The sequence below is a fragment of the Callospermophilus lateralis genome, chromosome 11 (genome assembly GCF_048772815.1).
Source record: "Callospermophilus lateralis isolate mCalLat2 chromosome 11, mCalLat2.hap1, whole genome shotgun sequence".
NCBI lineage: Eukaryota > Metazoa > Chordata > Mammalia > Rodentia > Sciuridae > Callospermophilus > Callospermophilus lateralis.
Genome location: NC_135315.1, coordinates 63,678,722 through 63,704,879, shown reverse-complemented (window position 1 = coordinate 63,704,879; position 26,158 = coordinate 63,678,722). Strand labels below are relative to the sequence as shown.

At 53.5% G+C, this 26,158-nt stretch overlaps 1 protein-coding gene across 1 annotated transcript; it reads left to right on the top strand.

Moving 5' to 3' along the window:
- Positions 1-14,143: 14,143 nt before the first annotated feature.
- Natd1 (N-acetyltransferase domain containing 1) lies at positions 14,144-25,156 on the top strand. Its single transcript, XM_076869527.1, has 3 exons — positions 14,144-14,407; positions 20,437-20,555; positions 21,309-25,156. Exons 1-3 carry the CDS (start codon positions 14,302-14,304, stop codon positions 21,423-21,425), a joined length of 342 nt encoding a protein of 113 aa, XP_076725642.1. The 5' UTR covers positions 14,144-14,301; the 3' UTR covers positions 21,426-25,156.
- Positions 25,157-26,158: the final 1,002 nt, after the last annotated feature.

The following is a 26,158-nucleotide window of genomic DNA, read 5'->3' as shown; positions in this document are numbered from 1 at the left end:
GAGCAGTCCTGGGGAGCAGGTGGCTACTGGTTTTTTTCTAGGGTTGTTGTTATGCATCTTGCAAGGCTAAGTAGCCAAGTGTGTACTATTGCCTTAATAAAAATAAATAAATAAATAAATTTAAAAAAAAAAAACTTTTTTTAAAAAAGGTAAGCTTTAAGGAAAAATAGAAAGACCATTGTGTCCAGGGTGGAGGACACAAGGGGAGGGAAGGGGTGGAAAGAGATGAGGTTAGGAGGTTAACGGCCCAGGTGGTGAGAGGGCAAAATTGGAATATTTTTAGACTCTGGAGTTATTCTGGGACACTCCTGCCTGCCAACTACAGGCTCAGGAAAAGAGCCACAGCCACCCGGCAGGGCCACAGGAGTGAAAGCAGCTTTGGTTGCTGCAGCCTCCAGGGGCGAGGCCACAGCCAGCCTCTGCAGGGCCAGACCTAGGCCACGCCCCCAGCCCGGTCAAGCATTTGATTGGCTGTTCCCCAATCACGTGGCTGCTGTGACTGTGAGCTTCTCCAGGATTAGCACCTTTGCCCAAGAACCCAGCAGGAGGACCCCGGGGTCAGGGTCTGCCCTGGGTGGGCCAGGATCTGCTCTGGGGGTGACACAGAACCCCCCCCACACACACACTAGGGCTCTTGGGTAGAACTAGGGCCTTAGCTGGAAGCATGACCTTGGTCCAAGGTCTGAAGTGGCTGCCTTGCTGGCTCCAAGAGGTCATGGCAGTCCCAGGAGAGATCAGACCAGGCAGTCAGCCAGACCCTAAGTCAAGCCCCATGAATGTCCTGGACTCATGATGTGGCCCAGGAAACACTTAAACGAGAAGTGCTATCAGATGCCGGGGTTTTCTTTCCCCCCTGAGCCATGAAGACAGGAGCCTGCGTGTCCCCGGAGACAGTGAGACTTCCCATCCTAGGGTTGCAGCAGCTCAGGGTTCTAGCCCTTGGCTCAGGACTGCGGCCCTCAGTTAAAGGCCCTCCTTATGACCACCATGACCACCCCCGCCCCCAGGCTACTCCAGGAGGTCGCAGGCTCACCCATCCCCATCTTTCCAACCTGGAACTGATCTTGTATGAACGAAGAAAGGGCATTCAGATGGTTGACCTTGGGAAACTGCTTTATAGAGTGTTGCAAAAAAATTCTTGGGTGGAGAGAAGAATTTGTCCCTGGTGGAGGAGGGCTGCTGGGAGCCTGGGAGCCGCTGATGAAGGGAATTCATTTCCTATCCCCGGTGCCCAGGACTCAGATGGATTCAGACATCTGTTGGGCCAGCAGCCAGGCTGCCCCGGGCATGATTAGAGCTGTGGCTTCTTTGGTCCTCTTGAGGATAGATTTACACTGTCCTGAGTCTGCAGGTTATTTTTTTTGGTGCTTGAGGATTTGTGCGCCAAGAACGGATCTGTGTGGCAGGAAGGATGCAAAAATCTTCAAAGTTGTCCCTACGCAGTTAAAGGGCAGAGCCTGTGTTGCAGAGGTGGACTTAGAGGTGGGGGCTCATCTTTTTTCTTCCTCTCTCTCTTTCTCTCCCCCCCACCCCCCCACCACCACTTTTTTTCTTTTTTTCTCTCTCTTTTTTTTTTTTTTCCTTTATTTGCAGTACTGACGATTGAATCCAGGGGCACTCTGCCACCAAAGCTCATCCCCAGTTCTTTTTTATTTTCTGAGACAGTGTGTTGCTAAATACACTGGCCTCCAGCTTGTGATCCGCCTGCCTTCCAGATAGCTGGGATTGCCAGGGTGCACCCCTGCACCCAGCTGTTTCTCTTCTTCACATTTCTTCTGTCAAACATTTCTGCAACAAGTGTGTATTATTTTCAGGCTGCATTAAATATATAAAATTTTAATAGGCTCATACAATGGATTGACATCCCGCTGGTATAATATTTTCATATAAAGAGATGAAAGACCATAATTATTTTAATTCTGCCTATTCTTTGCAGCTCAAATCCTGCTCCTTATGAGCAGCCTTTCTGGATAACCCAGACAGATCGTCTCGGGATTTCAGATCCAGAAGGGGGAATCTCAACACCATCTAGTGATTTTTAAGACCCCAGACTAGCTAGGTGCAGGGACACAGGTCTGTAATCCCAGCAACTCAAGAGGCTGAGTGGGGCAGGAAGATCACAAGTCCAAAGCCAGCCTGGACAATTTAGCAAAACCCTGTCTCAAAATAAAAAGGGCTGGATGTCGCTCGGTGGTAGAGCCATCCCGGGTTCAATCCCCAGTACCAAAAAAAAAAAAAAAGAAAAAAAAAAAAGACTCCAAACTATAATGGTGTCAGGAACTGAGTATAGTTTAATGGTTTTTGGAGAAAGTAGCAAGGATCCCAGGAAATGTTCCCGGATCTAATCCTGCCCCATTGTTTTACTGCGGCAGGGTAAACAGTTGGTCTAGGGTTTGACCTCCAGCCAAGTTCCAAGCTGGTGCTGCTGCCACATCCCCAGTCCCTCAAAGGTTCCTGCAGGTGGCTGTCGATGAAGGAACAGTGATCGGGGATGAAGAAGTTCACAAAGTCCCCACCCTCCCCACGTCCTGCTGCCACACCAACCGACCTAAACTCTGTGACCGAAAACAACTGGCATAAGGTGGTCCTGGCTCTGTCCCATGCGACCCCCACCCCCTGCAGCTGGATTCCACCTGGAAGGTCCATCACCTGCATGTCCAGCCACCTGGGCAGGAAAGACACCGAGCTGGGTCCCACCAGGGCTGTGCACTGGCCCCTACGTGTGGGCCAGGGCTTCTTCATGAGTGTGACTGTCCTAAGGTCACCCAGTGACGCTTCACACAGCCTTTTCTGATGCAGTATGAATGGTCACCCAATATCATTTCTGACTGACCCCGTGGGTCAAAGCAGCCCACCCAGATTTTAAAAGGTGCAGACACAGACCTCTGCCTCTCACTGAAGGAATGTCAGAATTTATAGCCATTTTTTTTTTTTTTTTTCAAACCTCCATTACTCCTTCTGGAATTGTATCCTAGACAGTGACCATTCACACGGCCACCCACTGCACTTCTCAGTTTGTCAGCATGTCGCCTTAGTGCAAGGGCCCTGGCAGGGGGCTTCCCCCTCCAACTGGGAATACCTGGAGTAAGTCAGCACGGGACACTGGTGGGCATGGAGTGTGCAGACAGAACCTGAGAGCCAGAGGCCACAGTGGCTGGGCGGGCAGGAAAGGGACGGAGGCTGAGGGAGGAGGCCGGGCGATAAGGCAGCTTGGAGCCTCCCCCAGATGGAGGCCCGGGAAGCCTGCAAATCAAAAGATAAAAGCAGGCAGAGCAGTAGGTGTGGGAAGAGAAGATAGTGAGCCTGCAAGGAGCCAGGGACTTGATTAACCTCTCCTCATCTTTCTGGTTCAGCCTGGGAAGCCTCTGTTGTCCCCAGTAGAGTATAACCTCTCCTCATCTTTCTGGTTCAGCCTGGGAAGCCTCTGTTGTCCCCAGTAGAGTACCCTATCCCTCCTCTGAGCTTTCCATAAACCCTCATCACACCATATGGGAACCCACAGACCCAGGCCGGATGCATCTTTCAGTTCCCAGCCCAAGCAAGAGAAAGGACCCCCCCACACCCCACCCCCCCGAGCCGAGGCCTTCCAAGGGGTTCAAGGACAGGGACCCAAGCCAGTCGGCCTCAGGAGGCTGCCAAGAGCCTGTGGGACTGAGTTCTCCCTCCGGTTTACTGGTATCTCCCCCTGGCCGGTTACGGATTTCACTGGGCTCAGTTTCCTCAACTGTAAAATGGGGGTTTCAATCAGACTTGCTTCAAAGGGCTGGGGTCAGGGTTAGCACGTTTCTGGCACAAAGTCAGAGCTCAGGGAGGACTGGCTGCTAAATCCAACCCTTCCTGAGTGAGGCCCAGGCAGGGGCATGAAGAGTGTCCTCACCGGATCCGAGTGGACTCCGTGGCTTAGGGTTTCAGCTGAACACATGGATTCCCCTAAAGGGGCCCTTCCTTTAGAGGTGTCCAGCCTGACCCAACGCGGGGCCAGGTGGGAGTTGGTGGGAGACACCTCCTTGGGCATCCTTGCAGAAAAAAAAGTAAAGATCTTTTTTTTTTTTCCTTTTTTCTTTTTTTCACTGCCCAATACACCTTTGTTCACTTAACATTCTCTTGTATGTCCTTCCTGGGCACATGGTGGCACACGCCTGTCATCACGATGACTTGGGAGGCTGAGGTAGGAGGATCACCAGATCGAGGCCAGACTGGGAAACTTAGCAAGACCCTGTCTCAAAATTAAAAAAATAAATAAATTAATTAAAAAGGGCTAAGGAGGTAGCTCAGTGGTAGAGCACCCCAGTGTGATACACACACACACACACACACACACAAATTCCCTTTTCTCCTCTGTATCCTTCCATTTCAGCACAAGAACAGCTCTCTTGTCCTGTTTTGCAACTGCGTAATACACCCCTGCTTGACTCTCCCTGGGTGGAGTGAGCCAGGGCCTGGCTGGCAGGCATTTGGGTCTCTCTAGTATTTTTCCATGAGCACAAATGTCTTTGTACAAACAGCATTTCCCACATGGGATGCACCTCTGAGGGAGACAGTTCTAGAAGGGTCTGGTTTGCATGCAGGGAGCCTCAACCTAGGCAGACTCCTAACATAGCCAGATCTCCCTTTATACACCAGGCCCCCAGCAAGGTCTGAGAAATTTTGAATGAATGAGGGTGATGCTTGCGTAGACAGGGTGAGGTGCCATCCGCCCTGCCAGGGATCATGGGAGCCAAAATGAGCTTCCAGGGGTGGGAGGGGGAAGGAACATCATGGGTGAGGTGGGGGAATCCCAAGGGCTGTGATGTTGACCAAGGATGCCCAGACGCCATCCTGGACCTGCCCCCCCCCCCCAACTGTGGCCTTACAGATGGGGGCAGGTCCCATGAAGAGACAGAAGCAGTAGATTCCCGTCCGGTCCCCGCAGTCAATGTCCCCTCAAGGCTGGGGGACAGTGCCTGCATTCCCGTCCTGCTCTCTGCTGACTTACCGAGTTCGTCCGTTCGTCTCTTTCAGCCTTAATTTTACCATCTGTAAAATAGGAGAGGGACTCAGTGACAAGCACTCCTCTCTGCAAGATCACTCCTGGGGAACCCGGCGCTTGGGACCTGCCGGCGCTCAGGAGTCACCGTGTGACGTGGCCGGATGGCCGTGTGCTGAATGAGAGTGACGACTTTCGGTGTGAAGAACATGTGTCCGGATTCCCAAGGCCACCCTTCCTGGATGTGGGACTTTGGGCATCTGCATTGCTCATATGGCAAATGAGAGTCAGAACCCTAGATCAGGGTCCGAGGCTGTGGCACCAATGCGGGGGCATCTCTGCAAGCCTTCAGCATGCTGGGGCTGCGGATGGGGGCCAGGAGATGGGAAGGCAGTGGTTTTTGTCCCTCAGGGAGGGCAGGAAGGGCAAGGCCAATCTCTGAAGCCTTTCCTCCCCCTCCCACGCGTAGCCTCCTGCCAAACAGCCCAGGCCATCTGGCAGGTTTTGATAAATGAATATTACAAACAACAAACAACCCCAGAAAGCGTGACCCGGGGAGCCCTGCTGGAGGCTGCGGGATCCCTGAGGAGGGGAGGGGGACCTCGGTGGATTCCAGGGCACTGAGGAGGTTCCATTGGCAGGTGGCCCTGGCAGTTTGGGTGGGAGGCACATCCTCCTCGCCACATGACACTATGGAGTAATAAAATCGTAATAATGACGACGATAGGAGCCACCACTTCACTGGGTGTGCACGATGGGATTTAATGCCTAAAATAACCCGGAGGGAAAACTCTGGCAAAACACCTCTCAGATAAAAGCCTAGCGCCGAGGATATGGGAAGAACTCATGCAACTCAACAAAAACCAACAACCCAATTTAAAAAAAAAAAAAAAAAAAATGCACAGAGGTACCTGAAGAGACACCACCCCAGAGAAGCTCTGGATTGCAAATAAGATGCTTGAAAGCACTGGGAGTCGGGGCAATGCAAATAGAACCGTCAGGAGATTCCACCACGCACCTGTTTAGAATGGCAAAAAAATTAAAATGACTGGCAATCGGGGCTGGGGTGGTGGCTCCGCGGTAGAGCGCTAGCTTGCCTTGCACGTGAGAGACCCTGGGTTCGATCCTCAGCACCACATAAAAATAAATAAACAAAATAAAGATATTGTGTCCATGTATAACTAAAAAATATATATATATATATTTAAAAAAAAATGACTGGCAATCGCAGGGATTGGTGAGAGGGTGCAGAAACTGTAATTCTCACCCATTGTTGGTGAGAATATCCAAATGCTATGACCACTCTCACGGTGGGAGTGGTCATGAAGTTGGGTGGACTCTGACTTTACAACTGAGCTGTTCCACTGCCAAGAGAAATAACCATGTTCAAAATCACACACGTGCATCTACCTGCATGAAAATGTTAATAGAAACTTCAAAGGGGAAAAAAAAAAAAAACAGGAAAGAATCTAAATGTCCATGAACTTGGCCATGGACGAGCAAACTGTCGTCTATCCTGATCTCCGTGGGACATCACTAAGTGACACAAAAGGAATGGACGAGGAACACATGTGACCACACGGATGAGGCTCAAATGCGTGCTGCCCGATTAAAAGAAACCAGATAAAAGGTTCTATTCAATCGGATTCCCTTTCCAGGACATTCCAGAAAAGGCACAACTCTAGTGACCTGGGAGTCGGAGCAATGCAAACAGAACCATCAGGAGATTCCACTACGCACCTATTTAGAATGGCAAAAAAATTAAAATGACTGGCAATCAGGGCTGGGGTGATAAGGGGCTGGGGGTGTGGGGGGTGGGACCCATGTTAAGGATCACAAGGGGAATTCAGGAGTAATGTTCTACACGATGGTGGGGATGATTACAACTGTATACATTTGTGAAAAGGCATCCCACTGTGTGCTTCAGGGGGTGGATTTCATTGAATACAATTGTAACTCTCTTAAGCCGGAGGAGGAGGGAAAGCCAGTTCAATGAAGGAAAAACCCCTGAGCAGAAAGGGTATGTATTTTCACGTTGCAGATAAGGAAACTGAGGCTCAGGCAGGAGAGCCCTTGTTTGCTGTACGCCTGCAGGTTGCCTGGGTTTCCCATTCTGTGATGGATGGTGATGAACAAGGCTTTCCCCGTCAATGGGGCAGACAGACCCACCTCCGGGTCACAGACAGGAGCCATTTCTAGTGTCTAGTACCCTTGTGTGTATATATACATATTTTTTTCACTTGATGATCTTTTATTTTTTTTCCTTCTCCCTTATCCCCCCAATTTTTATTATGAAAAATCTCAAGCGCACAGGGAAGTCAAAGGAATAATCTCCGACCACTGTTCACCTGCAACCGGTGTCAACTATTGCTGTCACTAGGTGTCACCTGGTAGTGTGGTAGTACATACTGGCTCCCCATCCCCAGCCCCTGCAGCTAGGTACTGTTTTCTGGATCGTTTGAGAATGTCTGGCATCATGTCCTTTTTATTCCCCCCCAGAACAAGGACATTCTCCTACCCAACCAGCACGTGATTATCTCACCCAAAAAATAAACAAACCAAAAAAAAAAAAAAAAACTGTAATCCCACCAGTATCTAACACAGGGGCCACACTGCAGCTACCCCCATTGTCCTCAAAGCATCTTTTTTTTTAATTTAAGATATATCTTTTTTAAGAGAGAGAGAGAGAGAGAGAGAGAGAGAGAGAATCTTTTTTGTAGATGGACACAACCCAATGCCTTTATTCTTATGTGGTGCTGAGACTCCAACCCGGGTCCTGCCCATGCTAGGTGAGCGCTCTACCACTGAGCCACAATCCCAGCCTCTTAGAGCATCTTTTACAGCTGGATTTTGTTGTTGTTGTTGTTTCAAACCAAAAGGAGGTAACCAAGATTCACATGTTACATTTGGTTTTCTCTCTTTCGGTGGAGGACAGTTTTTAATTTTGGAAAAAAAAAAAAAATCTACGTTTCTAGACAAAAAGCCAGAATCTTGCAATGACTATGTACCCAGCCTTCACTTAGACCCACTGATTAACAGTCTGCCAGAACCTTCCACTCTCTCTCCCCCATTCTCTATCTCTGAATCTTATCTTTCTCTCTCCCAACCCTTTACTTCACCAGCAGATACACATGATTGTGTTTTTCAATCAGTTGACATTTAAACATCAGGCGTCTCACACTATATTTCGATTTCATTTGATTTCCGGGCAGATGGCAGACAGGGAATGGAGGGAGACTGTTCCTTGGTCCCTATATCGACAGTCGGCCCTCCATATCCACAGGTTCCAGGTCTATGTATTCAATTATGAATCAAAAACATTCAGGGGGGCTGGGGATGTGGCTCAAGTGGTAGCTGGCATGCGTGCGGCCCGGGTTCAATCCTCAGCACCACATACAAACAAAGATGTTGTGTACGCCCAGACTAAAAAATAAATATTAAAAAAATTCTCTCTCTCTCTCTCCCTCTCACTCTCTCTTAAAAAAAAAAAAAAATTCAGGGGCTGAGAATATAGCTCAGAGGTAGAGGCCCCTGCTTCCTGCTCAGCATTCACAAGGTCCTAGATTTAATCCCCAGCAATAATAATAATAATAAATTTGAAAAACACTGCACCTATACTGAGCATACCCAGACATTTTTCTTGTCATGACTCCCTAAATAATACAGCATAACTATTTACATTTACTATTGCGTTAGGTACAATATCTAGAAACAATTTAAAGTACATCCAAGGATGTGTATAGGCCGTATGCAAATACTACGACATTTTATATGAAAGACTTGAGCCTTCATGCATCATGGTATCTTCAGAAGATCCTGGGACACATCCCCCTCAGATACAAGGGGAATAGATTCTGTTTTAGTTTTTGAAATGCGAACAAACTGCTATGTTAGTCAGCTTTCTGTCACTATAACCAAATGCCTGAGACCATCCACTTATAAACATAAAGGTTTATTTTTGGCTCACAGTTTTGGGGGGGTCCAATCCATGATTGGTTGGTCCCATAATTTGGGGGCTGTAGAGAGACAGAACCTCAGGGCAGGTACTGTGTGACAGAGCAAAACCAATCACATCCCGATCAAGAAGCAAAAAAACAAAGAGAGCAGGGCAGGGGTTAGGGTCCCATAATCCCTTTCCAGGGTGTGCCCCCAGTGACCTACGACCTTCCACTAAGCTCCACCTCTTAAAGTTCCACGACCTTCTAGTGACACCAAACTGGGGACCAAGTCTTTAGCGCAGCGGCCTTTGGGGAACATTTAACATACAAACTGTAGCAATTACCTCATCCAAATTAAACATAAAAATATTCTTAAGAATAATTCTTTTTATATATATTTAGTAGCTGTAGGTGGACACAATGCCTTTATTTATTTTTATGTGATGCTGAGGATCGAACCCAGGGCCTCCCATGTGCTAGGCAAGCCTCTACCACTGAGCCACACCCTCAGCCCCAAGAGTAGTTCTATTATGACTTGATAACACTTTTGTTGGAAAATAAAAACATCCTGTTTGGGTGTAAAGATCTCCATATGAGCAGGGGCTTTGTCTTATTATCAGCCCTGCATTCCCAGAATCCAGAACACACAATAGTTGCTCAATAAACACTGAATGAGTGAATTAATGAATAACAAGACTCGGGTCTGGACACAGGGGGAAAACATCAACAGTGCAGACCTGAAAGGTGGGTTTAGGAGGGCCGGGCATGGTGGGGGATGGTGCATGCCTGTAATCCCAGCTACCTGGGAGGTTGAGGAGGAGGATCCCAAGTTTAAAGCCAGACTGAACCACTTATTTCAAAATAAATTAAAAAGGGATGTGGCTCAGTGACAGAGCACTTGCCTAACATGCTTAGAGCCTTGGGTTCAATCCCTAGTACCATTAAAAAAAATGTTAGAAGGGACTTTTATTTTCTTAACATATTCCTATTTTCCTGAACATTTTAAATGAGCATCTCTCATGCTTCTAATGAGGAAAGAAAAGACAGTAAAGGCATTAAAAGGAACAGAGCGAGCGTGGGTGTGGCAGTTAGGGAGGGGGAGGGGGGAGGAGCTCACCGAGAAGAATGCCAGGCTGGTGACCAGGGCAGGCCACCCACCCACCACCCCACCCACGCTCAGCCCAGGTCTGGCTGAGCCAATCTATCTTCCTGGTGGGCAGCTCAGGAAGCAGCTAGGGCTGCAGGAACCTTGTGGGAGGAAGAGGAGGCCCAGAGAGGGCCTGTGACTAGCCTGAGATCACACAGCAGGCCCAGGACGGATGAGCCAGGGCAGGGCTCAGCCTCCAACCCCAGGATGCCTGGACACCAGAAAAAGTTACTTATGTTCCCAGCTCTGCTCACAGGCCCACACGCCTGGGGCCTCCGGGGGAGAGAGAGCTAGAGGCTCTGGAGGCCAGGGAAGCTGGCCTTAGGATCCTAAGGTCAAATTCCCTCCAGAGACCTCCCACTCCCGGGGGCTGCACCCCCGCCCCCCACACACACACAGTGTCACTGTGAGATCAGAGAATACATGGCTGTAGGCATTGGCCACAGTGTGGGGCCCAGGGCTGGGGTCCTCTGCCTCCTCTTCCTCCCCTCCAGGTCCATTCCCATGTGGGGTCCTCAAAATGGAGGCCGTCATACATCTCCTGGAATCCTATACAGCCATGGAAAAGGACAGTGCTGCTCTGCAGGACACACAAACCACAAGGCTTGCTCGGTGCAGGGTGAAGGAAGCCAGCCCTGGGGGCCCAGGCCGCACACCCTTGCCCAAGACACTCTCAGAAAAAAGCAAAACAATAAAGACAGAAAAACAGGTCGGGTGGGGTGGGGGAGGGGTTGGAAGGAGCACCAGGGCCCGGGGAGATGAGCTGTTGTGTAACTGGGTCGTGGGGGAGGCTCGGTGGCCAGATGTGTTTGACAAAAATTTGCAGAACAACAGGCTAACAGGAGGCATTTTTAATATATGTAAACACTCCTTTGATTTATGGGGTTTTTTGTTTGTTTTGTTCCTGGATGGAACCCAGGAGCGCTCTACCACTGAGCTCCAAACTCACTCCTTTGGATTTTTTGAGGCAGCATCTTGTTAAGTTGCTGAGGCTGGCCTTGAACTTGCAAACTTGCCATCCTCCTGCCTCAGCCTCCCAAGTTCCTGGGATTACAGGCATGTGTAGTGTCACATCTGGCTGCTCCTTTAAACTAAGATCCCCCCCACTCAAAACCTCCAATGGCTCCCTCCCATCTCAGAGTCAAAGCCAAAGGCTCCTCATTCTGTGCCCCTCCACCTTTTAGGCTCATCCCCACCCACTGCCCCGGCCATTCTACATTCCTTGTGTTCTTTAAACATACCCCAGGGTCTTTGCACTGGCTGCACTCAGTATCCGGACTGCTCTTCCCCCCAAAACCACCAGACTCACTCCTTTACCTTCCTCAAATCCCTCATCAAAAGAGCCCATCTGAGCTGAGCTCTGTCCTGGCCACCTGACATACAATAGGTGTTCAATAGTTGCTAAATTAATTAGAAATTGAGTGAATAAATAACACCTCCTATATATATGATCTGGTCTGTGCATGGCCCCAGCAGGCCCCGGTCCCACAGCGGCTTTCACACACATTCATTCAACAACCCCACCAAACATTAATTGCTCATTTTTTTACTCTTTTACTTTTCCTTATTGGAGGAAGGATTTTGGGGGTGGGGTTTAAAGACTCCAACAAGAGACATTTACAAGCAGGAGCCAAAAAACAAGGAAGAGGGTGTAGTGCGGGTCGGCCTTGGCAGGGATTTATCAGACAGAAATCTCCCAAGTCCAGGCTGGGGGTGGGGAGGACAGACACAGACACTGTGTAAATAAATGTGATGGCAAAGATGGGGGCTTCTGAGAGGAGGTGATGTTTGGGCAACAGCACACGCAAAGGCTTAGAGACAGGGAAGCCGCCTGCTCATGAAATTTCTAGGAGCATGTTCTGGAGGCAGGGAAGTCACCTGAGACACACAAGGTCTTATCTCCCTTGCTCAGGATGAAAGCCAGCTCTGACTCAGTTGAGGTCAAGGCCTTCTCTGACCCCAGAATCCCTTTGCATCTCCTGGTAAGTAATGACTCATCCCCCACCCCGCATCTTGTTTTGCTTCCAAACTCCCTGATACTCCATAACACACTTGTAAAACAAAAACAACAACAAAAAAAAGTGTCTGGCGGGGCTCAGTGGCACACACCTGTAATCCCAAGTGCACCATCTGCGGGGAGAGGCAGTTCAAAGCCAGCCTCAGCAAAAGTGAGGCGCTAAGCAGCTCAGTGAGACCCTGTCTCTAAATAAAATACAAAATAGGGCTGGGGATGGGGCTCAGTGGTCGAGTGCACACTGAGTTCAATCCCTGGTACCCCCTCCAAAAAAAATTTGTTTTTAAAGTATCTAACAATAAAAAGAATGACAATAATTCCAAAGGTAAAAAAAAAATTATGGGCAGAAGCCTTCACAAAAATTGCTATCCAAATAGCCAAGGTGTATATGAAAAGAGGCTTGAGGGTACCTGGTGGTAGGGCTCCTGCCTGGCACGCCAGGAGACCTTGGATTGAATCACTAATAGAGAAGGGAAGAAGGGGGGGAGGGGCACAATTAGTCACCAGGCAATTAAAGCCCCAGCAAGAACGCACTTCATGCTCATCAGAATGACTCAAATTAAAAAGACCCAACACAACTCTCAAAATTGTTGGTAAGAAGCTAAAATGGTTCGACCACTTTTGGAAAAAAAAAAAAAGAATCTGACAGTTTCTCACAAAACGACACCTACAGCCACTATAACATCCAAAAAATCCATTGCAGGTGGCTACTACCCAAGGGGAACGCTCAGTTTGCAGATCCTAAAGATGCCCCAAGAATGTTCTCACCATGTTTATTTATGATAGTCCCCAAAACAACTCAAATGCCCTTCAACATGTGAACAGATAAATAAAGCGTCGTGTGCGCACCATGGAGCACTTAGTTATAACAAAGATACAAGCCACAGCATGGACACATCTCAGATAAAGGTCGAGCAAAAAAAAAAAAACAAAACAAAAAACAAAAACTGGACGCTAAAAAGTACATATTGTCTGATTCTGTTTAAAGGGTGTTCTAGAAAATGGCTCTTCCGTCCTTAATGCTAAAAGTCAGGGACTGTGGTTACCGCCCAGGTGGGGCACTGATTGGAAAGGGGACTTGGATGGTGGGCACAGGAACGTCAAATTGATGCGCTTAATTAACAAAACAATAAAAGCAACCTGCAGTCGTGTGATTTCCAGTGGGCAGACACAGCCAAACTTCAGACACCAACGAGGAAAAGTCTGGGGTCCGAGGGGACAGGGGACGACTGGTTAAGTCCCCTTTCCAATAAGCAGTCTGGGGAGGGGGGGCAAGGGTCCTGTGTCTTCAGGAAAAGTTCCTGCCTCTTTCTAGAACTCCATGGCCCCCCCACCCCACCCCCACCTCCCGCCAGTCCCCACCCAATCTTTGGAGTGGAACCAGGGATTCCCAGGAATCTCTGGCCCTCTTTCAGAGAGGTGGCATTTCGCCCCTATCCTTTGGGACTAACCCCACCCCAGCGTCCCACAGCTGCTCACAGATGGATGGGCACCACCTGAGCCCCCTCCAGCATCCATCCTGTGAATTAGGGATGCATTTCGCTGCTCCGGGCCTCGACTTGTGCACCTGGACCATGGAGCCAGGCCTACCTATTTCTCGGGCTCGTGGTGAGAATTCTACCTGAGCACAGGGGACTCCTTACAGCGTGCTTCCTGCGTGAACAGGGCTGTGCACAAGCCGTGCACACAACAAGCGCTTAATAAATGAAGCTGGTTGTGGGGACTGATTAGAATATTCCTACAGGTTGTTATAAACATCTTTGAGAAGGGTCCATGGGCGGTGGGGGAGGGGGGGTGGAATCCTAGAGACGTCCGTAGAACTCAACCCGAGGGAAGAGCAGCTCGGCCCGCCGCGGAGGAGAGCGCGTTGTTTTGTTTGGGGCTGCGAAAGTGGAACGCCGCCCGTGGGGGGCGCGCGGCCCCTTTAAGAGTCGAATGGAATGTATCAAAACAAAAAGGCCGCGCGCCCATTGGCTGCGCGCCGCACGTGACCTCACAGCTGATTTCCTGGCCGCCTCCGGGGGCCCTCCCCCGCCCCCCGCTCCTCCTTTTTTTTTTTTTTTTTTTGTTGCTGCCGCCGCGGCCGCCGCCGAGTGTCAGTTTCAGCGCCGCCGCCTGCGGTCTCTCTCTCTCTCTCTCTCTCTCAGCCGGGTTTCGCCCCCCCGGCCGCCCCGCGCCCGCAGCCGCCCTGCTCCTGTGCCCGGACCCCCCGACCCGCGCGGCCCGGCCCGCGCCCATGGCGCACTCGGCGGCCCCGGTGCCGCTCGGCGCGCTGGAGCAGGGCTGCCCCATCCGCGTGGAGCACGACCGCCGGCGCCGCCAGTTCACCGTGCGCCTCAACGGTAACGGCGCCCCCGCCCTTTGTCTGCGCCAGCGGCCGGGGAGCGGGTCCCCGGGGCCGGGCGGGCGGGCGGGCGCCGCGGGGAGGGACGGCGCGCAGGGCGGGCGGGCGCGGGGCCGAGGGGGCGCGCGGGGCCGGGCTGCCCCCGGGGTGGGGGGTGGGGGCGCGGTGCGGAGCCCGGGGAGCGCGTCGTCCGAGCCACCAGGGGACTCCACCTGCGCCGCCCGGCTGCCTGCCTTCCGGTGTCGGGGACCCGCGAGGGCCGCGGTCGTCGGGGGACCTGCCCCCTTCCCCGGGCGGCTCGGGGGCTGGTCGCTGCCCCGGGAACTGGAGCTTTTTTTTTTCCTACGCTAGAATCTGCCCCCTGGAGAGTGCTCCTGCCACCTGGGGCTGACGGGGAAGGGCTCTCTCTCTCTCTCTGCCCTCTAGGGAGTGAGATATGGGTTTGTATGGGGAGGGTGACAATGAGGTGACTCTGGGACAGCGGCCACCCGGCCTGTCTCTTCTGAGTGCTTCGGGGAGTAGCGCACACTTCACTGGTCGTGAAGGATGGAGCCGCGCATGGGGTTCAGAGCAAGGGCTCCTAAAAATGTGGGCAGAGCATTGGTTTTTTAAAATATATATATATATTTTTAGTTTTAGGGGGACACAATGTCTTTATTTTATTTATTATTATTGTTATTATTATTTTAATATTTATTTATTTAGTTTTCCGCGGACACAACATCTTTGTTTGTTTGTGGTGCTGAGGATCGAACCCCAGCCGCACGCATGCCAGGCGAGCACGCTACCGCTTGAGCCACATCCCCAGCCCCTATTTTTTTATTATTTTTTTATATTTATTTTTTAGGTGTTGATGGGCACAACACAATGCCTTTATTTTTATGTGGTGCTGAGGATCGAACCCGGGTCCCGCCTATGCTAGGCGAGTGCTCTACCGCTGAGCCACAATCCCAGCCCCTATTATTATTATTTTAATATTTATTTATTTAGTTTTCCGCGAACACAACATCTTTGTCTGTATGTGGTGCTGAGGACCGAACCCCGGCCGCTCGCATGCCTGGCGAGCGCCCTACCGCTTGAGCCACATCCCCAGCCCCTATTTTTTTATTATTTTTTTTATATTTATTTTTTAGGTGTTGATGGGCACAACACAATGCCTTTATTTATTTATTTATTTATTTATTTATTTATTTGTTTGTTTTTAATGTGGTGCCAGGGCGAACCCCCTACCGCTTGAGCCACAATCCCAGCCCCCTGAGCATTATTATTATTATTTTTTAAACCAGAAAACAAGGTCAAGTCCTTAGTTCCTGTAGAGAGATTTTTTTTTTACCAGCTCACATCCCCTTCCCCCCTAGAAGTCGGAAATAGAGGTTGTGAAGTTGAGGACCCTGAACTCTCCACATCCTATCCCCCAGCTCAGCTCTCTCTGATACTGTCCAAGGCTCTTAGAGGCCACTGTGCCCATTTCCAAGAGGGAAAGATGGAGGCCCAAGGGTGGTCAGCCTCTTGAGTTGAGGTAGCAGCGGAATAGCATTCTGCTTGGCTCCGGCCACCGGGCACTTGTGGCCGTCGCAGGAACTGGGACTTCTGTTTGGGCATCCTGAGCATGGAGCTAGGCCCTACCACTTCCATGGCCTTCTGATGCAACTGTCACATTGTCTCTTAAGATGTGTGATGACACACCACCCCACATTACAGATAAGTAAATTGAGTTCAGAGCTGCAGGAAGTGTCTTGCTCAGCGTCACCTGGGGCCAGAGGCAAAAGCTCAAATCTGGACCCTGCTGACCCTGTCACACAGTCTTCCCTCATAGGAGCAAGTCTTTCTGCTGTGGTTCTGGCTGCGGCCCAATTGGCAGTGACATTCAGTGTTCCGGCCACTCTTGTGGGGAGAGCCTTGTGGCTTTTCAGATCCTCTCTTTTGAGTTTTTTCTGACTTCCAGGGGGGGTTCTGCTTCCCCTGGTTGGCTCAGGAGGCCCAGGAGACTTGCCGAGAAAAAGAAAAAGGAATGTTTGAGATTTTTTTTTTTTTTTTTTCCCCCAAATGGCTACAGGCAAAGGACAACCCTACTGGGCGCTGGCTGTCATCCAACCATATTCTTACACTTGTCCCCTTCTGGAACTTACTGCCCTGTGGCTAACTGTAGGTGTGGCTAGGGATCCTCCCAGTCCAATTCAGAGGCAGAGGGAAGCTGGCAGCTCCTTTTAAGTCCCCAATATAGGCACAGCACAGCCCAGGGCTGGCCTCAGGGTGTCCAGGTGGCCTGGAGCTGGGTATATTTGAGGGCTGATATGTGTCCAGCTTGGCCTGCCTGAGCTGGAGGGGCACAGACTCAGAGGGTCTCCTAGTGCCTATACGGAAGCCCAAGGCTGGTGCCTCTGTGCCCATTAACAGATGTGGGCACTGAGCCGGAGCTGTCAAGCGGTCGGGGGCTGGCAGTGCAGGACCATGTTGGGACTGTCATTCCCTGGCTTCCAGAGAAGGCTTATTCCTCAGGGTCTCCCTGTGGCAGAGCTGGGCTGTTTATCTTCCTGTGAGCTCTGGTTCCGAGTATCATTTACAGATGACTCTGAGACCCAGGCAGTGCAATGGCTGGCCAAAGTCTTGCCTCCAAGGTGTGGAGGAGCTGGGATTTGTTCCCCAACTCTTTATTGAGCACCTATTGCGTGCCAGCACTCTTCAAGGTGCTAGGGACTCATGGAGCTGACAGTGTCGAGGGGGACGTGGCTAATAGATAAATTGTGAAGTCCGTCCCCTAGGCAAGTAGGACTCTGGGGAGAAGGGGCGCAGGGAAGATTGGAGGATGTGTAGGAGTGAGGCTGCTGTTTCAAATCAGGTGTCCAGGAAGGTCTCCTCCCAAGAAACAGAGAAAGAAACTAGCAAGAAACTGAGCGGCCCGCAGCAAAGAATGTTCCAAGGCAAGGGAACATCACGTCCAAAGGCCCTGGGGCAGAGTGGAGGGGCCGGTAGGTAGGAAGAGGGGCCGAGATCATGGCGGGCCTCGGGAGTGTGAATTTATATGCATTTGGCTTTGACTCCGAGGCAGGTGGATACTCCAGGGGCCCCGTGAGTGTCCACCTTCCCCTCTCCCTCCCTCCGCCAGGGCTGAGTGTCCATCTTTCTGCAAGAAGCAGGATCACCCAGGGTCCCAGAATCCTGGAATTTTCCACATTCTCCCCACTGCCCATTTGCAGATAGGAAGCCTGAGCGCGCCCCCCCCCCCCCCCAGAGTCTATGAGGCCTCTGGCCTCCCCCAGCACCCTGCAGGGTTGAGAATACAGTGCCCAGCCTCATGGGGGACTGTTTCCAACCCCAATCACCAAGACTCCTCCCCCCAGCACCCCTGGTTCACTGTGGCCTTTGGGTCTCCCTGACGACTTGCTGGGCCCTTTGATGCTGCACAGGGCACTGGGGTAAAGAGCCACGGGAAGGTCCCCATTGTCAGGGGGGCTTTAACTTCCTTTATTTGGCTGGTTGGTCAGTTGGTAGCTCCCACAGGCCCGGGCCAGCACTCTACCTCTGAGCCACGCCCAAGCCCTGACCTTTAACTTTGGGGAACCAGCTACGATTCATGATCTGGATCTGATTCTCAGTCCTCCTAGGAAGGAGGTGGGTGGTATAGATTTGTCCCTGCTTCATTCAGGTTCAGCCACTCTGGCCTCCTTGCTGTTCCTCGAATATCCTACTCCAGGACCTTTGCACACGCTGTCCTCACTACCCAACCTGTTCATACTCTAGATCTCCCCTCATTCCTTCTAGTCCTTGCACAAGAAAAAACTTCCCCTGTACGCTCTCTTTACAACGGCGCCCCCCCACCCCCAAATCCCTGCCCCTTCTCTGCTATAATGTCCTAGAATAGCACACAGATACCCATCACTTGTGAGTCCTGAGTCATTTATAATAATTATTGTTTATTACCTGTCTCCTCTACTGAAACAGAGCCTCCAGGAGGGAGGATTTTGTTAGTTTTGTTCACCGCTCAGCACCCCATACTCTGCCTGAACATAGTAGGCCCTCGGTGAATTTGGAGTAATTAATTAAATAGGGTAGGTGGGCAGCTCCCTCAGGGATCAGGTCAGTCCCAAATAGCTTCTCATGGCTGCTTGCCTGTCCCAAGGGGGCAGAGTTAAGCCCAGCAAATGCAGCCCTGAGGACCAAGTCCTGTGGGGTACAGCTGGGGCAGAGGTGGCCTTGGAAGCTGCAGCTGGGCGTTGGCCAGGGCAGTAGGCATAGCCCACAAATCAACGGTCAGGCCAGGAGGGGGCGCCAGTGCTGGGCACCTGGGGCAGAGGAAGGGCTGGGGGAGAGCTTTCTGGACCAGGAACTGCCCAGGCAAAGGCTTAGCTGCGGGAAGCAGGGGGGCGTGGCTTGGTGGGGCAGGGGAATGAACTTGGCTTGGGAATCAGAGGCCTGGTCCCCGCTTCACCTTGAACCTGCTGTGTGACCCCTGACTCTAGACACACTTTCCTCAACTGCCCGAGGAACCTGGGAGCTGGCTGGGGAGCCTCCCTCCTGGAGTTGGGGAGACCCAAGGGGTCTCAGGGGCCAGAAGGCCTGACAAATGGGGTAGGATCCTGTTCTGGGGTCTGATTTGCTTTTAGGACCCTGGGTGGGTCATTTGATCTCTTCTTCCCTTTGTGACAGCTAGCAGCACAGCAAGGCTGGCCACCCAAGCAGAATTTAGGAGCAAATTCTCTGGTGCTTTAACGTTAAGCCATGTAAAATGCAATTTTTTTTTCCTTTCAAGTGAAAAATACGTGAAATGCGATTGGCTCTTAAAAATGCGGAGAAAGACAACTTGATGTTGATATTTTTTGCGGGGGGGGGGGAGCAAAAAATGGTGTCTTCCAACCTCACACTGGCCGCGCCCTCTACCTGTCCTTCCGCCTGTCTACCCTCAGCCATTTCCTGCTCATGTTCACACATCTCAGCTCAGGGAGTTTTCCGGGGAGGGCTCCTCCCGACTGCCCCTGGCATAATGGCCCTGACCCTCCCCGCACCCCGTGGATTTATCTCCTTTATGCACAAGAACTCCCTGACATTGGAAGGCTTGGGCCAGCCTTGAGAGCACATGCCTGTCACATGCCAGCAACGTGGGAGGCTCGGGCATGAGTACTGCGAGTTCAAGGCCAACCTGGGAAACTTAAGATTATAACATAAAGAGGGCTGGGGATGAAACTCGGTGGTCAAGCAGCCCTGGGTTCAACTCCCATTACAAATGAAGGGACCCACCAAAGAATGGAGGAGCACACGGAGCCAGCCGCACTGGGATCCTGCCAGGATCCCGCCTCAGGGCAGCTCCAGGGTCCCATCTCTTCTCCTCCTCCCCAGGCTGCCCCCAGTCTGTCCCCCCTGGTGAAGTCGAGAATCACCTCCTGTGCATCATCTTCCTGACCCATCTCGTGATGGCTTAGGCTCTGCAGGACTGTCACCTCCCTGCCCTCCTCTCCTCCATCCTCCCGATCACCTGCTCCACCCCAGCCACCTGGCCTCACTGTCCCTCCTACGGGGCCACCGCTGCCTCAGAGCCACTGAGCCTGTCTCCTCCTCCTCCAGCACACTGTCCCCCACCTAGCATTCCTCAGGGCTCTTTCCCAACCCCGTGACACGTCACGCTGTGGGAGGCCGGTCTCTTGGTGTCTTGGCCTTTGCTTTATGCCCAGGATGGAAACCGTTCCCGGGGGCTCCACAGACACTCAATGGGAGGACAGAAGGGTGGCCATCTGTGTGAGTGGATAGTTGGATGGAAGGATGGTTAGGTGGACAGACGGACGACATGTCGCTAAAAACTGGGACTGAGCCAGGCACTGTGGCACACGCCTGTCATCCCAGCAGCTCAGGAGGCTGAGGCAGGAGGATCCCAAGTTCAAAGCCAGCCTCCACAACGCAGCAAGGGCTAAAAAACTTAGCAAGACCCTGTCTCAAAATAAAAAGTAAAAAGGGCCCCGTGTCCTCTCCTGGGCCCTGTAAGTCTCTTGGCCGGGGCTGACCGAGCCTCAACCTGTTTGCATCTCCCATCCTCAGGGTGTCATGACCGGGCTGTCCTGCTCTATGAGTATGTGGGCAAACGGATCGTGGACCTGCAACACACCGAGGTACCGGATGCCTACCGCGGGCGTGGCATTGCCAAACACCTCGCCAAGGTAGGGTCGCCAAGGTAGGGTCGTCTGCAGGTGGGGGGCCCTGGGGACAGTTACCCTCCCACTGAATCAGGCTGTTCCCGGCAACTGACTGCTGCATGCAGCAGAGTATAGACCCACAGGTCTTCATTGCCAGCGGGTCATGGTGGGCAGTAGGGGTGTTGGGCAGCACTGTACACTCCCTGGCCCTCCTGAGGGAAGTGGCAGTCCCTTGGGGCCCAGGCTCCTGATGGGCAGAGCCCTGCTGCAGCCACATCTCCAAGGTTACCACAGCCTGATTCTGTCCTAGGGCCCCAGACCTGGCACATAGTAGCTGCTCATTAAGTCCTGGGGCCAGGGGAACAAATGGATGAACAGCCAGGTCCCATCGCCCCCCCCCCGGACTTTGTTCGTCCTCAAAGCCCCTGAAACCTCAGGCTGCCTGGACTGTAGGTCTGAGCTTCATAAGGGCTGCTCCTGGAGCAGAGAATGGCCTTCAATTTCCCCCCAAGGCCTGCTCCCAGGCTTAGCTGGACCCTCTGTCGACTCCCCCTCACCCACCACAGCCTCCGCTTCCTGGCTCAGGCTTGGGAAGGGGGTTATCCCGAGTCGCTAGGAAAGAGACCCCCTGTCGTGGGCCAAGTGGGAGGGTGGCTGTAGAACCTGGGGGATGCAGAGGAGGTGGGCGACCACCACCTTCTCAGGCTGGGTGGCCACAGTCCTGGGTGCAGGCTGGGGGCTCTGACCACTCACTGTCTCCTCTGTCGCGGTCCCCAGGCTGCCCTGGACTTTGTGGTGGAGGAGGACCTGAAGGCCCATCTCACGTGCTGGTACATCCAGAAGTATGTCAAGGAGAACCCCCTGCCGCAGTACCTGGAGCGGCTGCAGCCGTAGCCCCGGCCGTGGGCAGGAGCGCCCCCTGCCGGCCCCTCCGCGCGGACTTGGCCCCAGCCCCGCGTGCTCTCAGGAACCTGCTCCCGCTGGGGACAGGCTCAGAGTTATTTTTGTAAGGACGCCCATCTGGGGCCCTGTGTCCAGGCTCCTGAAGATGGCTGGCCGAGGATGGGCGGTGATCCAGTGACCAGGGCAAAAGAGGGTCCCCACCGCCTCCAGTGGGCAGCGAAACAGGACCCGGGGCCAGCCCCGGGGGATCCTTGCTCTGTGATTCAGCAGGAGGCTGGCGTGGGACCCCCTCCCACACCTGGTGCTGTGTCCTTCCTACGAACGGGGAGGGCATTTCCCAGAGCCGAGAGGAGCAAGAAAGAACCTCGAGTGCCAACCTCGCGGTGGCACCAAGCCTCGTCTGCCACCAGCACTCCCCTGCCCCTCCCCCACGTCTCTTCTGCAGAACTTTGGTGCCCTGGTGGGGGGGGGTGTAGAGCAAAGCGCACCCCCCCCCCGTGGTGTGAGCCAGAAGGGTGTGGACGGAGCTCTGGCCCCGGGGGCAGCTCTGCGCATGTGCACAGCCTCAGGGTGGGTGTGGGCAGGCTCAGGGAGAAGCAGGGGGTGCTTACCTTGCTTTCCTCGGTGCCTCGTCTTCTGCTGGCCTCTTACCTGTCCAGGCGCTCTCAGAAGGCTGGCCTGGGAGCTGGAGCTGGAGGAAGGCATACTGACCCCCCAGTGCCCACCCCAACGCCCTCATCACCAAGAGAAGGGGGCACTTCCGCTGGGAGGTTTCTTTTACTGATGCCAAACCCCAGAGCGTTGGTTCTCTTTGGGGGGCCAGCTGTGGCCAGGTCCATTCTGTTGGCCATTGGAAGTCCCAGGGCCCCCTACCCACACCAGCCTTCCTGGTGACAGCCTGGGAGGTGCGCCAAGCATGACTTGGGTCTGTGGGACACCCCCCCCCCTTTTCAGGGGACCCTGTGTCTTCCCTTTGAGGGCTGGCTAGGGCTCGGGCTCCTGGTCTCTTGTGCCCTGTTGCCCACAAGGGTCAAGTCTCTTCCTGCTCCTCTGTGGAGCTGAGGGTGGCCCAGGAACATCAGTGAGTCCTCGGATGTGACGTGCCCCTTCCTCTGGGGGGTGTCTGGGGCTCCGGTGCGTCCCCACTCCTCCCGTGCCTCCCTGCCTCCAATGCGGGGGCTCAGGGCGGGGTGGGTGTTGGGGTGCCTTGGTGACTCCTCCCCGGGGTGCTGGCCTGGCCGGTGGCCCTTTCTCCCGTCACTGCCTGCCATCTCCCAGCCTTGGCACCAACACCCCCAGCTCTCCTCCTCCCGCCACGGCCAGCTCAGATGGCTTCCTCCCCGGCTGCAGGGACTTCAAGGCCCACGCCCATGAGGAAGGCTGACAGCCTTCCTGGGGGGGGGGCCTCCGTTCAGCACCGCTCGGCCCCCACCACGGCGAGTCATAGGTGTGGGCCTTCGGTGGCCGCTGTCCTAAGCATCCCCTGCCTCCCAGGCCTTCATTTTGTGCCAGGTGGCCCCGATCCTCACGTGCTCCTCAGCTCTGTTCCCAAAGGGCTCCCTTGAAGGGCCAGAAAAATACCCTGGGCCTCCTGGAAAAAATGGCTGGCAGGAGGGGCTCAGCTGTGCCGTGTCCCACACAGCCGTGACACCCCGCTCCTGGGTCAAGATGCTAAATGAGCAAGTCCCAGGCCAGACTGTCTCCCCTCCTGTCCAGGAGCGTCTGGACCAGGGCTTCCAGTCCCTCCCCCAGGACCCCAGTCCCACCCACGTGTCTTCCCCATGTTTCCTCTGAGCTCGGTGAGCCAGTGCTGGTGCTGTGGACGACAGGATGGGGTGGCTCTGCGGTAGCAGCATGAGGGACATCCCATGGGAGGTCCCCCAGGACCAGCACAGGCTCAAGGAGCAGGGGAGCCGGGTGGCTCCGGGAGGAAGCGGCCCCCACCCCACCCCATCCACGCCTGAACCTAAGGTCCCTACCCACCACGTTCTGACAGCAGATGACTGGCCACAATGGCCACGTGCCCATGAGACACTCACTCAGTACTTGAATATGGAGGCCCTGGGCCCAGGAGGACTGGCCCTGGTCGCCAGCTGAGCCTTGGAGCAGCAGCCGTAGTAGCTACGTCCCCACCCTGACCTGGAGCCCCCTGGCCCGCAGCCCAGTTCAGCCTCTGGTGCTACCCTCCTGCCCGGCCTCCCCACCACACCCCTCTCTTGACCCACTTTGCTCCAGGAGCAAAGGGACATTTGCCCCCTCTCCCCTGGGAGCTGTTCATCTGAAGCCTCGCCCTCTCCTCCTGCTGGGTCTGACCTGGGGGGCGGGAGGGGCTCCCTTTCTTTGTCCAGTCCACACAGGTGCCTTTCCTACCCAGGACCCACCCGCCCCAGGGGGTGTCCGGCCAGCTAGACCCCCGTCCCCGGTCCTTCTCAGATTTCTGAACATAATGTTGAGCATTTCAACGGAAGGGTGGCCTCGCACGAGGCTCTCCGGGAGCTGCTGCGTGTGCTGTCCCCCGTGCAATCTAGTGTGTGCAGTGAGGACGTTGGAGCCCCCCCCAGGGGCAGGAGGGATGGGAAAGGCAGGCTACGCAGGTGTTGTTCCTTGTCACTAGGGACCAACCTAACCATCAGCACCTGCCAGAGACTCTGAGGCACCCGGACGTGGCTGAGACTCCCCTTGCAGGACAGTGGCTTTGGCATTAGGATCCCCACCCTGGTATGGGCAGTGCCTCTCCCGTCCAGCAGGCCCGACCCACCCCACACAGTTCCACTTTCCCTGAGGTCACAGTCTTAACTCGGACCCCAGCTTCTCACCTGCCTGGGAACAGCGACGGGTTTTCTGGGACACGGCTGGTGAGGTGACATCAGCCTCTTCTACAGGAGCTGCGCTCAGTCCTAAAAACTTGGGGATTTTTTTTTTTTTTTCAAAAGCAGGAAGGTGTGTGTGTGTGGGGGGCTCCATCCAAACACCAACAGCCTAGGGATCATAATGAAGGCCGTGTCCCATGCCATCCTGTTGCCCAGAGAGGTCGCCGTCTCCCGAATGGGAATTTTCCTAGTAGTTCCCAGCCGGAGAGTAAAATGTCTAGACCCTCCCCGCAAAAAAAGAGGAGAGGCACAGCGGTGGCTGAGCCTTTCGCAGTCTCAGTTTTCAACCATCCCAGGAGATGCCAGTAGTTGGGCCTGTTCAACAGATGAAGAAACTGAGGGTCCTAGGGAGTCAGTAGCCCGCAGCCCACACAGAGGGACTAAGCCAAACCCATCCTCCCTAAATGATGGTGCCAAGCTTGTGGTTTTGTTTCTACTTCAGATGACAGATGGCCCCAGAATGCAATAAACAGATAACGTTTTCCACTTCCCTGCTCATTTGGGGTGGGGGGTGAGGTGGGCCCTACTGGGTCCCCCAGGTGTGAGACCTCAAGAGTGCCTGGCCGCCATAGAGAGGGCTTGAGTCTCACGGGTGGTGGGGTGTGCACGTCCTCACACTGTTCTTGCTCGGTTGGTTCAGCATCCCTAGGTTGGTTTGAGTCCACCCAAACATCCCTCTTACAATTCTCAGGGTCCCACTTCTTCCAGATCTGCCCTCAATCTCCCGCGAGATCCGGCGAGGTGGTGCGTTCAGCCTGCTGCTCTGCCACCTGCAGGATCGAGTTTAGGGTCCTGTTCTCAGTCCTGTCTGCCCAAGGAGACAAAGTGATTAAAGACGCTTTTCTGGTTGTCGAGGATGCGCTCTGTTTTTTTTCTCTCAATGTCGTGGGTTTTCTTTCTCATGCCGGCGACTTAACCCGGTGGTGCTTTACCGCTGAGCCACATCCCCAGCAGCCCTCTCCATGTTTTACTTATAGACGTGGCCTCCGCCGAGGAACTTGAGATCCTCCTGCCTTAGCCTCCCCGGTAGCTGAGATTACAGGTGTGGGCCGCCGCGCCCCGTGTGGAGCTGAGGAGTTGGCCGTGTTTTCTACCGGATCTCCAGGGTGGTGACGTGTCAGCTTTTTGTGGATGCGACCAAGAGGACAACTTGGGAAAGGCGAGGTTTATTGGGGGCTGTGGTTTCAGAGGTCTCAGTCCGTGGCTAGCCATCGCCATTGCTCTGGGCAGCATGTAGTGGTGGAAGAGGGTGGTGGAGGGAAGCTGCTCACCTTGTGACAATTAGGATTCTGACCAAATATAAACCCTAAAGGCATGACCCACTGCCTGCGGTTACCACCCACTGAGGCAGCCCTTTCAAATTAGCAGTCCAGCAAATGGATTAATCCACTGGCTGGGTTATAGTCCTCACAGTCTGATCTTTTCACCTCAGAATATTGCTCTGTTGCCCAACATGAGCATTTATGGGGGATACTTAATGTCCAAACCGTACAGGTGAGAAGCCTCCAGGCCTCGTATGCTCCACCCCCCGCCATGACCATGGTCAAGGGCAGCGGCTATTTGGTCTCCCAGGCTTTGCCTGAAAAGAACCCGTCACCCCAGCACTTGAGGTAGGTGGCATTGGAAGTGCGGGTTCTGCCGCTTGTCAGTGTGTTCCGGGCTGTCACAATGGAATTCCCAGGACTGAACTGAGAGAACAGAGAGAACAGAGAACTTAGAGAACAGAGTTCAAGGGTGAGGGGCCCACCTCGGGCAAGGGTCTCGAACCCCATCCCCAGCTGGTCCTGTTAGGAGAAGCTCGGGGAGGGAGCCACTAGATGTGGAATGACACTGAGACCGGGCACTCTCAGGTGG